This window comes from Chlamydotis macqueenii, chromosome 1 (assembly GCF_036417535.1).
Source record: "Chlamydotis macqueenii isolate bChlMac1 chromosome 1, bChlMac1.mat, whole genome shotgun sequence".
Lineage (NCBI taxonomy): Eukaryota > Metazoa > Chordata > Aves > Otidiformes > Otididae > Chlamydotis > Chlamydotis macqueenii.
Window position 1 is genome coordinate 196,136,223 of NC_141556.1, and position 13,036 is coordinate 196,149,258.

General features: G+C 44.0%; 1 protein-coding gene and 1 long non-coding RNA gene across 2 annotated transcripts in view; one reads left to right on the forward strand and one right to left on the reverse strand.

The window, feature by feature from the left end:
* Positions 1-841: 841 nt before the first annotated feature.
* Positions 842-10,675, reverse strand: LOC147602379 (uncharacterized). Its single transcript, XR_015257850.1, has 2 exons — positions 10,571-10,675; positions 842-1,677 (listed from the first exon to the last, which is right to left on the reverse strand). It is a non-coding gene; the product is annotated as an uncharacterized LOC147602379 (long non-coding RNA).
* Positions 10,676-10,834: 159 nt separating this feature from the next.
* The window catches only part of MICU2 (mitochondrial calcium uptake 2), a 149,638-nt gene continuing 147,436 nt past the window's right edge, over positions 10,835-13,036 (forward strand). Inside the window, exon 1 of the mRNA XM_086739521.1 lies at positions 10,835-11,029. Within this exon, the coding sequence (XP_086595647.1) occupies positions 10,835-11,029 (195 nt within the window). The remainder of the gene's footprint in view (positions 11,030-13,036) is intronic.

The following is a 13,036-nucleotide window of genomic DNA, read 5'->3' on the forward strand; positions in this document are numbered from 1 at the left end:
TGGCCGGGGGATCAGGCCTAGCCAGCATGGGTTCCTGAAGGGCAGGTCCTGTTTGACCAACCTGATCTCCTTTTATGATCAAGTGACCCATCTGCTGGATGAGGGAAAGGCTGTTGATGTGGTCTACCTAGACTTCAGCAAAGCCTTTGACACTGTCTCCCACGGTATTCTCCTGCAGAAGCTGGCAGCCCATGGCTTGGATGGGTACACTCTTGGCTGGGTAAGGAGCTGGCTGGAGGGCCGGGCTCAGAGAGTGGTGGTGAATGGAGTTAAATCCAGCTGGCTACCGGTCACAAGTGGTGTTCCCCAGGGGTCGGTGCTGGGGCCTGTCCTCTTCAATATCTTTATTGATGATCTGGATGAGGGCATTGAGTGCACCCTCAGTAAGTTCGCAGATGACACCAAATTGGCTGGGAGTGTGGATCTGCCTGGGGGTAGCGAGGCCCTCCAGAGGGATCTGGACAGGCTGGAGAGCTGGGCTGAAGCCAATGGGATGAGGTTCAACAAGACCAAATGCCGAGTCCTGCACTTTGGCCACAACAACCCCAGGCAGCGCTATAGGCTAGAATAAGGTGCACAAAATAAGGCATAAAGCTAATGGGAGAGGTTCACACCATGCTTTTAGCCATTGGTTTCTTACATCTTCTTGTTACTTACTTTTATTGAACCACAGTCTGTCATGTCTCTTCTGAGTGTAAGTTACAACAAAATAGAATCAGTGGAGTTACAGCGAGGAAAATGTAAATATTATGTGTAAGGTGGATGTAAGACAGTAGATGAGTAGTAGCGTAAGACAAACACAGACATCCTTGGATTTAAAATCAAATGTGGACCTCAAAAGTTCAGTAATGCAGAAATTTTATTTTTAAAAAAATTTGCAGTAATCAACTGGACACCATCTAAATAATGCAATATTTGCAGAAAATACGTTACAAATAGCTTTTGCCTTCAGGGATTATTTTCAACTCTGTCACTGCCTTGGCTTGAAGATCTTAGACAAGCCATTTCAGCCTACTGTGCTTCACAGTACCAAAAGAAGACAATTAACCTCTAGTGACCCTCCACAGATGCTGTAATACCTAGTTAATACCTAGTTCTTGAGGAGGTACCCTAACCCTTCAGAGAAGCAGACTGCCCTGTGGCTCTCCTTACAGGAAGTCTGGTACCTCCCCAACTATCAGTGGTAGCTGAGTTTCTGGTGATCAGCAAGTAAACCTAGTTGCTGAATACACACAGTATGACTTTCAATAAAATAGAGATTATATAAAAAAGCAGAGTAGACTAAAAAGAGGAGAAGAGAACAGACAGATTGCATGGGCGTTAAGTCACTTAGATCCTACTTAGTCTGTAACAGGAACTGCTAACCTACAATTTATTCAATACAAAAATGCAATACTTATCCCTGAAACTTGCCTTCCACTTTATCCATCCAAGTCCGGTAAGAGCAGTGGGCTCTTTTGGGTGCCGGGATGTTACCAGGTGTAACAGACAGCTGTCACAGGTAGATTTGAGGTAAGATCACACCACGGACGGTCCCTGGTTTCCAACAGGTGGCCTATTGGCTCTGCTGGGCCTCCACTGCTGCCAGAGTTTCCTGGAGCTTCTCAGGGCTTAGGGAGTGGTAGGCTCCAGGCTGACCTCAGGTCCTGTGAGTCAAAACGGCAGTCTCTCTTGCTGCTGTGGAGAACAATAAACAGCTTGCTTTCATCAGTCGCTCTCTCTCTATTCATAGAGCCCCACACAGCTAACCTTAGTGGCAGCCTAGGATGGTAAGCCTAGCTCCCCTAAGTGCCTTCAGCTACCACAGGCAAGTAGGCAGGTAGCCTACTGGACCATCTGCCTTTGTGAGCTCTCTGGATATGCATATTTTTCATACAAGGCAAGACACAAAAGAGACGTAAATTCCAGTGTTCCCAAGCACGGATGTTCATAAGCCTAGTTACAAGTTAGTACTTAGGTAGGGTATCACAACTTTTCAACATGCAACAACAATAAGACATTCAGTAAGACACTGAAGAATTTTTTTACGATGAGGGTGATGAAACACTGGGACAGGTTGCCCAGAGATGTGGTAGATGCCCCATCCCTGGAGATGTTCAAGGTTGGGATGGACGGGGCTCTGAGCAACCTGATCTCGTTGGAGATGTCCCTGCTCACTGCAGGGAGGTTGGACTAGATATTCTTTAAAGGTCTCTTCCAATCCAAACCATTCCATGATTCTTCCCTCAGCTGCTCCTGGAAATAACATATCCATGCTTCCACCTGTCATTAGGATGGCATCTCATAATCAAACCGCATCTGACTATCTCCGTGGTTGCCACCTCTGACAGCGCATGTGCCCAACAAGTTTCATATCCAGATCTGCAAGAGTTCCTTTTCAAGAATATCTCCAGGAACAGTAAGCGGTAAATAAAATCAGGTTACAGTGTATTACAGTGTATTATAGATATTTACCCCTAAACTAAATAATCTCAGTTCCCCTTACAGCCAGGAAGAGAGAAATGGGTATTTCTTTGGTTGAGATTCATTTGACCCACTTTAAACATCCCTCTTAAGATGAGATGGATCATGACGCAGAGATGCATACTTCTCCCCAATGACTATAACAAGAGCATAAGGCAATTAATTCAGGTGGAGACACCTCTATGTAGACATTAATTTTTAGCCAGACAAATCCTAGCCATGTCTTACATACCATTCCGCACAAACCTCTGTTACACGTGCTTTAGTCTCATCAGTCCCCTTTCCTCAGAAATTAAGTTACAGCTGATTTGCTGTGGATCTTGACTAATACTGTATGAGTACATCTTTTGTGCTACGTAAAAGAGAAAGAGGGACTGAGCTCAGCGATCAGAACCAGCACTATACAGGTGTCCTGGCTGTGCTCTGGGCTGCTCCAACTAAGTCTCTCCACTACAGACCAGATACAGAGAGGTTATACCTGAGCTGTGTGAACAAGACCCATAAATGCCGTGAATGCCATGTGAACAGGAGACCCCCCTAAGCCTTGTGAACATGAGCCAGTCTCTGTATCTTGACTTTCTGCTCTTGGTATAGCTTATGCCTCCTTGGGCGCATGCAATTCAGATGTTGCAGAGCACCAACTCCCTCAAGTTCCCTCAAGACTCTTCCGTTTTTTAGAGGAGGGTCCTGTAATGGACTGGAAATCCTCTCTAGGTGTACTCAGCCAACAGCTCCTGCCTGAATGGTGCCACGTGGGGACCGTTCCCCAAAGAGCAGCTTTGTCCACAGTTTCTTCAGGGATTGTTATTAGTGCCATTATTACTATGCCTTTGTGAGTGGCTCCAAGAGTCCCTTTTGATGTAGCTACAGACTAAGGAACTCCTCAATAGCAGTATAACAAGACTGCCCACAATATTTACGCAGATAGTATAGCTATTTTCAACTCTGTAAGAGCCAAATGCAGACATCAGTGGAAACAGAAAGACTCTGCTGACCACAATGAGCTTTGTATTACGACTTTCAACTTTTTAATGAAGGATTGCAGGACCTTTTATAGTGAAGGTATGTGTCTACCACACACTGGTGCTATTAGCTTAGATCAGATCCTATACTAATTTTAGTTACTAAACAACTAAACACACATATTTGGAAAATAATCATGCCTTCTCCTGCTTATACAAAAATAGGTGCAATCAAGGATCATAAATGGTATTCTGAGCAAAAGAAGTAAATACTACTTAAAATAATGGAATACATTACAGAAAACAGTAATTTAAGAGTTTTATTATTCCTTTCTTTTTCAAAGAAGTAATTATATACACTTCACCATCTTCAGCAGTATTAAAGATGTTATAATTTAACTTTCATTAATAAATCACAGTAGTACTACAAAGTGTTATTAATAGTAGCTTTAGACAGCAGTCTGGGAAAAGAAACAAGAAAGAAGGTATATGATGCTTCTTCTACTTCAACATTTCCAGAAAACATGTATTTTTAAAATATTTTACAGGTTAAAATACTGATAATTCTATATTTGGTTTTTTTTAGTAATACTGTGAAGTAATGTCTTTGCCATCTTTATTGTATTTTTTGAACTATATAACAATAATTATTTAAAATTATATCAGTCACATTGCATTTAAAAATATAGTCTGAGTCACTAATAAATCCTTCTGGTTTTTCAAGTAACACAGATAAAATTAACTTTGCTAATCTTGACTTGTTTTATTGGACCCTTGTGTACAATTTCTATCCCTCTCTTCCTTCTTTCTTTTAAAGTACAGAATCTATACAGTGGAATGTATTAGGCAACCTTAACTATAGTTATTGCTGCCAACTCTTCCTATAAAACTTAGGATGAATTACTGGCATAATTAAAATTCATGGCAATGCTCACAGTGATTTCAGAGAATGCAAGAAAAAGAAGAAACACTCCCTGAAATACAGTAAGGTCCCCACAATAAAATTTTACATTTACATGGAAAGCACTAGTAATAAGATTTCAGGAAATCATACAATTAATGTATTATAGGTAAAATACATATATTCATGTATATATGTATGTATAACAAAGATATAGGTTAAAAGTAAAAATTATAGGATTTCACTTAGATATGGGTCTATCTTTTTAATCAGTGCTAGTAACACTACAGAAGAATGTTTGGAAGGGAAGAAAAACGAAGTATAACTTATTCAGCTGGAACCACGAGGAAAATATTAACCACTAAAGCAGATAATGTAATTCCATTACTTAAAATGTTTTCAGGGGACCATGGGACCTCTATTATTGTTGCAGAAGTGCCATGGGATCTTATCATTAAAAGATAAAACAGCAGTTGAACCACAGTTCTCATCTAATAGCAAGCAAGTCCCCAGTATATGGGGACTATATTATGTATACAGTTAATCTTATGCAGTAGTAGTTGTCTTGCTTCAGACCACAGAACTTTTCAAAATGCTTAAAATTAGGCATAATATACATAACTCTTCACGGAATTGAGACCTACAGCCTAATTGGAGAGCTATAATGAATATACTTTTCAAATTCAATAAAAGCATGTTCCTTCACAAGCCAGTATCAGTTTTCACCTGCATTTTTTTATTCACATAAAAGCAGTATTTCAACAGTCTGCATACCATTTCTTTTATGAATCAAACATTTATCACAAAAATGTTACTGCCAACTTAGAAACTGTACTTTAAAATATTTCCAATTATATTACTAGTATATGGAATTCTCAAATATATTTTTTAAAATAAGAATTTTGCTTTCAATTTTTTTCTCTGATTTTTCAACTTGACTTTAAAAAGTAATTCTTCTGAAGTTTGAGGGAATGTGTTACATAGGCCAGCAAGGTGTTTTTCAGCTAACTACATAGGAACAGTCTGGGAAGACAGTGTGTTAGAAAGGTTAATATAAATCAATGCTATGAGAGGTATTTGGGGACACATATCTTAGATAAATTTTAATTCTTTTCCTTTTAAATGGACTCTATCATGATAAGCTTTCACATAACTTTAGCAAGTTGAAAATATTTGAAGATAAGCTACATTTATGGCTTAGGTCCTAAATGCAAAGATTGCTGTGAACTCTTACTTATGAGCTGAACAGTGTTATCTAGCTACAAAATGTTGACATTTATTTTCAGTCTTACTAGTGGATGAATGTTGACTGTCTGGTAATTGGTTCCATTTCCATCATCTCCAAAGCCTATAAAATAAGTGGAATAGCTATAAACACACAGCACATTATCATTCTAAGTCTTCTTCATCAGAGGAAGGTATTTCACCTTCCTTGAAACTGATCTCTCATCTGTATGGTTGTTTTTTTTTTTCCCTTCTGTGGGGAAGGATGGGCAGAAATTATGGAAAAATTCAAGGTCACGTTGGAGGGGGCTTTGAGCAACCTGATCTGGTTGGAGATGTCCCTGCTCATTGCAGGGGAAGGTGGACTAGGTGACGTTTAAAGGTCCCTTCCAACCCATTCTAACTCCCTTCCAACTATTCTATGATTCTGTGAATAACAGTATCTCTAGCATACGAAACAGCTTTGGAAATCCCTGAGGTCAACTCCCAACCTTCACCTTGGTACAGGACCTTTGAGACTCTGGATAGCGATCAAGGTATCAGCTGACCAACTTTAATGACTGTCCAGTTTTATCCAATCACCCTGTAGTTTTCAAAGTGTGCTCGGATTATTTTGTTTTATCACTTTTAACAAAACTTGTCTTCCTTGTTCTTATATCCTTATCTGCTTCAGAGTGTTTTCCTTGTAATCATAGGCAGACATATTGCTCTCATGTCTGTTAAAGCAAAATACAACTGGTATTCTTAAGCGGATCAGTGTAATTTTGAAGGGGCTAAAAAAGGCCTGGCTTTGTGAGACCTTCCATTTCAGTCTTCTGTCTGACTTTGCGCAGAATTTAATCTATGGTCCAGTCCTTCACATACAGAACCAAGCAGCAATATTTCCTGTCTTTTGATTAGCTTGTCTGTTCAGCTCCTCCAGGAAAGTATCCAAAATATTGTTAGCACACTGCCTAGCTCACTAAAATCTTACTTTTGCCTGAAGCTTACTGTCAAATGTACATACAGTAAGTAAGTCAGACATGCTATTTCTCGTTAAATGGGGTCATGTATATAAAAGGTGGCTGGCCAGCCCCTCCCTCAATTCACAACTGGCTGGTTGTCGCATTCCCCAATGCAGTTTATGCAGCAGTTAAGTCCTGAAAGACAGATGAGCATGATGGGTGGCCCTCAAACGGGATGACTGAATCCATCTCTCAACTCTTACTCTATCTAAAATAGTAAGAAAGGGTTTAGATTGAATGTAACAGGAGTTAATTTAAGCTGTTACAAGAGTAAATGAATGCTGGCACTAAGCCTAATGCTCTTCAGGGGATTGGAGTTCTAGCAGAGAGTGAATCGCTGTTGGAACTCGGCCTTGCGCTCTTAAAAGACACTGAGACGTGGAAGCGGACCTTCAGGCATGTGGAGCTGTAGGTTTACTGATTATTTTTAAATTTTGCTTTTAACTTTGCAATAAAACTTGGAAGAAATGACATTTCTGCCAAACATCATTTCCTAAGAATCACAGGAGTCATAAGGGTTTGATTTCATGGTAGTGTGTTTTCATCTTGTGATGTGACTTCACGTTATGTTCATTATGCCTAACACAAAATGACTGCACTTAAGTATAGTTATGTAACAAATCAGTGGAACATTGACTCTTACAGGAAAATTACATTCTTAAACATTTAAGAAAATATTTTATTAGGCTTTTCATTTGCTTTTGCAAATTTTCAGCAATGCAAACATCTCTAGGACAAAGTCTGAAGTCAACATGTAGAAAGCACTTGTTAAAAAAGCAGGCATGTCAGCTTGCTAAATGTAATGATTTCTGCTTATAAGAGCCAAGGAAGAGCAAACTGTGCAGGATGGGAAAGGGAGCCTCTAAACTGACATTTTAGTGCCACAGGGGACAGTAGTTGATGACACTTGTCACCATGTAGCTCACTTTTTCTGATGAAACTCTTGTTATACTTAGCAGACTGTCAGTGTCATTTCTATAGACTACTGTGATCTTTGTTTTCTGTCATGAACTACCCTGCAGTGATACTGCATGAGGTGAAACAGCACTATGTCTTAATAGCCAAGGGTTTTCTAGCTACTTAGGTGTATGTTCTGCCACCCACAAATATACCAGCCCAGTTACGACAACACAGGTGTGAGCCATGTTAGTGCAGCAGTAGCTTTGCACTCCTGGACACTTCATGTACGCAGTGAATTTACTGCAGGGAGAGAAGGGATGGCTAAGGGCTAACTTCCCCTTCAGCATTGCGTGCTTGCGGTCATATGAGAATAGTTCTCCATTCACATTGCAGTTGTATCTGTTCCACTCAGGAATGTCATCTGAGGAAAGGCAAATGACCTACTTATTCATTCTTACTCAAAGAAGAACTGAAAATGCCTGGAAGGATGCTGAACTAAACCTGCTTACCTGTGTTGTGGTCATGTATTGAATATATCAAGGGATCTGGCATTCAGAATTCAAATCTCTCAGCCATCCTTTGCAATGTTCCTGGGATGTTGCCAGCATTCATGAAGTGCTTGTCATTGGCTGACAGAGAAAGGGAAGTACTCTTAATGTGTTTGTGCAAATATTCTGTGCCAGACTATAAGACTGGGATGGAAAATATTTTGTCTGACTAGAGCAAATTAGAAATATAGAGAACAAGAATTTTCTGCAAGTTTTACATCTCTACAGCCAAACTGCGATTTTGCAGTGTGTGTTTGTGTACGACGATAGAGGGATTTTGCTGCTATGTTTTACAGTATCTGGGGATTAGAAAGGATTTTCCTGTATGAGTTACTTTTTAGGTCTCTGGGAATAGGAGAAAGATTTTGCAATGAACACTAGTCTGTGGAGATGGAAATCGTTCACCCTGCTTGTTGCACTCTTCGGTGATCTTGCAATGAACAGCCATTTGTGTTCCCCAGAGAAGGTGTTTTTGAAGGGTTTGTATCGTGCTAAGGACTCAGGTGGCACATTCCTGAAGATGTCCCAAACACTTCACAGAATGACACTCAGTGAACAACGCACGCTAATGGAAGACTGGATAAATTCTGAGATGCATTAGTTAGATGACTGAAATTACCATATATGAAACTGAATTCATGACTCTGAATCAGGTCAGGGAAGGAGAGCAAACTACAATTACTTTAGTGGCACTGATGGATCATCACCATTTGTCAGTGGATAGAGGGCAAAAAGGCATTTCCATGTTTCAGAGCCTATACCACAGCATTTATAATGTTGACAGCACCATACTGGCTATCGTATCAGAAAGATAGATACAGTTTGCTAAAATGGACTGAGTACCATCTGAAGGCCTTTAAACAACGCCCAAAATAACAGGAAATTGCATGCAGCAGTTCTCTCCCCAGTCTTTTCCCACATTCACATGGAACCACTAGGTGAACTACTCTGAAAAACATGCCAACCTACAAATGACACTTGGCTGCCTCTCCGCTTTACTTCATGTGACCGTATCATTAATTCCCAGATGGCTCAACGTTTTAACATGATCGACTAACTAATGTTTGAGTGTGATCAACTAAATCTAATCAAGGCCTAGAGCTTTGCTAAAACGATGGTAGTAGACAAAAAAGCACTTTGAAGCATTGACAGTGCATAGCTGTCTTTGACACAAGTGATTACTGCTGGTCAAGTCAACCTGTAACGCTTTTCAGTTATCACTTCTGCTGTGACAGTTTCTGTAAACAATATCTTCTGTCATCTGTATTTCATGAGAATCACAGAATCATAGAATCGAATCATAGAATGGTTAGGGTTGGAAGGGACCTTCAAAGGTCATCTAGTCCAACCCCCCTGCAAGGAGCAGGGACATCCCTGACTAGATCAGGTTGCTCAGAGCCTCATCCAGCCTGTCCTTGAACGTTTCCAGGGATGGGGCCTCCACCACCTTTCTGGGCAACCTGTGCCAGTGTTCTATAACTCGCATCATAAAAAAAAATTTCCTAATTTCCAATCTAAATCTACCTCCCTCTATTTTAAAACCATTACCTCTCGTCCTATCGCGACAGGCCCTACTAAACAACCTTTCCCCATCTTTCCTGTAGGCCCCCTTGAGGTACTGGAAGACTGCTATCAGGTCTCCCCGGAGCCTCCTCTTCTCCAGACTGAACAGCCCCAACTCTCTCAGCCTGTCCTCATAAGAGAGGTGCTCCAGCCCTTTTATCATCTTCGTGGCCCTCCTCTGGACCTTCTCCAACTGGTCCATGTCCTTCTTGTGCTGGGGGCTCCAGAACTGGACACAGTACTCCAGGTGGGGTCTCACCAGGGAAAAACTCTACTCTGCCCTTGAAAAGGATGTTCTAAACTTACTCATGCTTTTGTTGTTTCTCGTCTGGAACACACGCAGAGCAACGCACCCGTACGTGATGTCTCCAGCACTGAGAAAACCCCATACCTGCACAGCGCAGGGCGCCAGGTCAGCCCTGCAGCCCTGCTGGAGCACGCCCGCCAAACCCGCCTCGCTCTGTACACTGGGCATCCCACGGGCTTTCAAACCCAGTCCATGACTGCTCCTCGTGTACCCAGCAGTGGCTTACAGCTCTGGAAGAAGAGTCACATCACTGAATACGAGGTGAAGCCGAGCTCTGCGAGAGATGCACGGCGGTGGCATGGGGCACCCTCGGGCCGTTACAAGTGTCGCCACTTTTCACTCCCCACCGCACAGGCAAGGCCTTCGGTGGTCCCTTTCCAGAGACCAACGAAAGGCCTGACCCCTGTCACCGCCCTCCCTCTGCACCAGGAACCCGCCGAGCCAGCCTGTCCCCGGCCAGGTCCCCTCCCCGTCCCGCGGGAAGGCCAGGGGCAGCAACAGCCCCCAGGGGCCGGGGCCGGCCCGCATCGCCTCTGCCCGCCAATGGGCCCCTGCATTTCACTTATTTTCAGCGAAACGCTCGAAGCGGGGGCCCTGCCGCCTCCCCTCATCCCTGAGGGGCTGCCCGGCCCGGGGTGAAGGAGTCGGGGGCCGGGCACTGCTGTGAGACCCCTGCATGGCACCTCTGCCTGCGTTACCTCTGCCAGCTCCGGTTGGCGAGTAGCTTCCCTCCCACTGGTGCAGCGGGGCCAGCGCGCTGCGCTCTCGCAGGGGACAGCACGATCCCGGTGGGACAGAGCCAGCGCCGTTCCCGCCTCACCGGGCGGGCACCGGGCGGGCAGCGGGCGGGCACCGAGCGGCCCCGCGGCCTCGGGCCCCGTGCTGCGCATGCGCCTCGCGGCGGCCGGCGACGGCGGAGGGGCCGGTGCGATGTCGGCGGCGCCACGGCGGCTTCCGGGAAGATGGCGGCGTGGAGAGCGGCGCTGGCGGCGGCTGCCCGTGCTCCGCTGAGGGGGCGGCTGGCCGGGCTGCGAGCCCCTCGGAACCAGCGGCGCCCGCCCGGCTGGAGGGTGGCTGCCGCCGCCCTGCTCGGAGGAGGCTCCGTGGCGGCGTGTTACAGCGGGTGGGCGGGCGTGTTCCCCACGGTCCTGGCTCAGGTAAGGCGGCAGCATCGCCGCTCCGGCCGCCTCGCCTCTCGCCGGCGGGCAGGGCCAGGTGGGCCGCGGGGGTGGGCGCAGGGCAGCAGGGCGGGCGCGGAGGAGCAGCCTGCGGGCGGGCCGGGGGCGGCAGTGGTCGGAGCTCCCCTGCCCCAAGCGGCGGGAGGCAGGGCCCGGCCGCCAGCCCTCCTCCTCGCCCGGGTCGTCCAGGAGGTCGTGCGCGGCCCCAGCCCCTGGGCAGCAGCCGGGGTCAGCAGTGTGTCACGGAAACTATTCCGACCTCTCCTCCCCGGCGGGAACCTTGCTGGTTTCTTCAGTGGAAGAAGGCAGGGTTTGCCTTGGCGCCGAGCGTTTGCCCCATTCATTTGACAGCCCTGGTCGTGCGGCCCCATCAGCCTGTGTGGTTTGCACAAGCACACGGCCTGCACCCAGCTCCTCCTTTTGCTGGTAACTTTCAGGGCTTGTCTCCTTCCATGATGCCCAGTCTACACATCAGGTGCTGTTAGACAGTCACGCACCCTTTTTTCCCCTTAAAAAAGAATATTTCACTAAAACAGTGCTTTTATATCTCATGCTTTGTCTGAAATGTATTGCGTGTAACGGGATGATTTCCTGTTGGTGTATTCAAAACGTGTGCTATGGATGTTGAAATGTGCTTTGCCTTGGAGCATCAGTGCGCACTCAGAAGGTTATGTTCAAGGACAGATAGTCATTATTTACAAAATAATCTTAGAAAGTTCCAAAATATAATTATGCTTCCCAACTTTGTTTTCATGGAGGTAGTGAACTTTTTCCTATTCTGTCTTCAGAGAAGAAGTTACTGTCAATTAGAGTTGTTTAGGTGTTTCAAGGAAGGAAGACCTAAAAGTTTTTTAGGCCAGATGGTTTAGGTTAGGTGGAGGGAAGAGGTCAGTGTATGCTTGCACTACTGTTAATCTACTTATATCTAGGAAATTCTGGAAGTATTCAACCGTTTGTATGCTTTGATGTCTTATTTTTTAGCAGATATTGAACAGGCTTAACTGCAGGCAGGTAAATAGCAACCTTTATTCTTGAGTCAAGAACAAAGAATGATTTTAATTTTTTATATATATATTGCAGTCTTAATTGTGGAGAATTTCTAAATTGCATCTCCTGAGGAAACTCCAATTCTAAAAAATAAGCATGTTTCTAAATAGATTAACTATTAGTCCTGATTCCTTGGACAGCGCATGTTAAAACTTTAGTCTTCTGCATACAGCTCTTAGTGAGGAAGGCATCTGTTATTCCACAAGAAATCCTAGTGTTAAATGCAGGAAACAATAACTTTTAAAGGGTATTGAGTGAAGCAACTTAGTTCTGATGCTGATGTGTTCATGGAGTGGCTTCCCTGTACTGTGTGGACAATCCTACAAGTATACTTTTTAATTCCCTGGGGGAACTCCAAAAGTCTACAGGTTATTGATTCATTTTTGGAGACAGTAAATTGCCGGACTCTGCAAATGTTAAGTAGTTTATTCAATTTAAACTCTTCAGTTTTCCAGTAAAAAGGCTATTGGAGATGCTATCATAACTACAGGCAAAAGTTCTCCGTATGTCTTGTACTCCATGTTGCTGCAGTTAATGTATTGAGCTTTTTAAAACTACCTAAGAACGGGCTGTGCCAAGTGTAACACTAAGACCAATAAACTGAAAGTGGAACTGGATTGTAAAAGCTACGAGGAACAGAGTGATAGGGCCAAAGTAGCACGCTGCGAGTTTTTTAAGCAGTTTAGATGCTACTTGTGGCTTGACAGAAATAGGAAATACCCAAAAGCAAAACAGTGTTGAAAGAAGTGTATCACCTTTATGTTTCGAAGTGATCTTTTTTCTTCAGGTCAGAGCTTGCGCAGTCCTCTTAAATGGACATGCTTTTCACATTCTGACAGTGGATAACTTTACTTTCTTTTATTCCTTGTCGTTATAATTGATCTTAAGCAGCCTTGCTTGCGATTGCGCTGGCAAACAGTGCTGAACTGTTTGTTCATG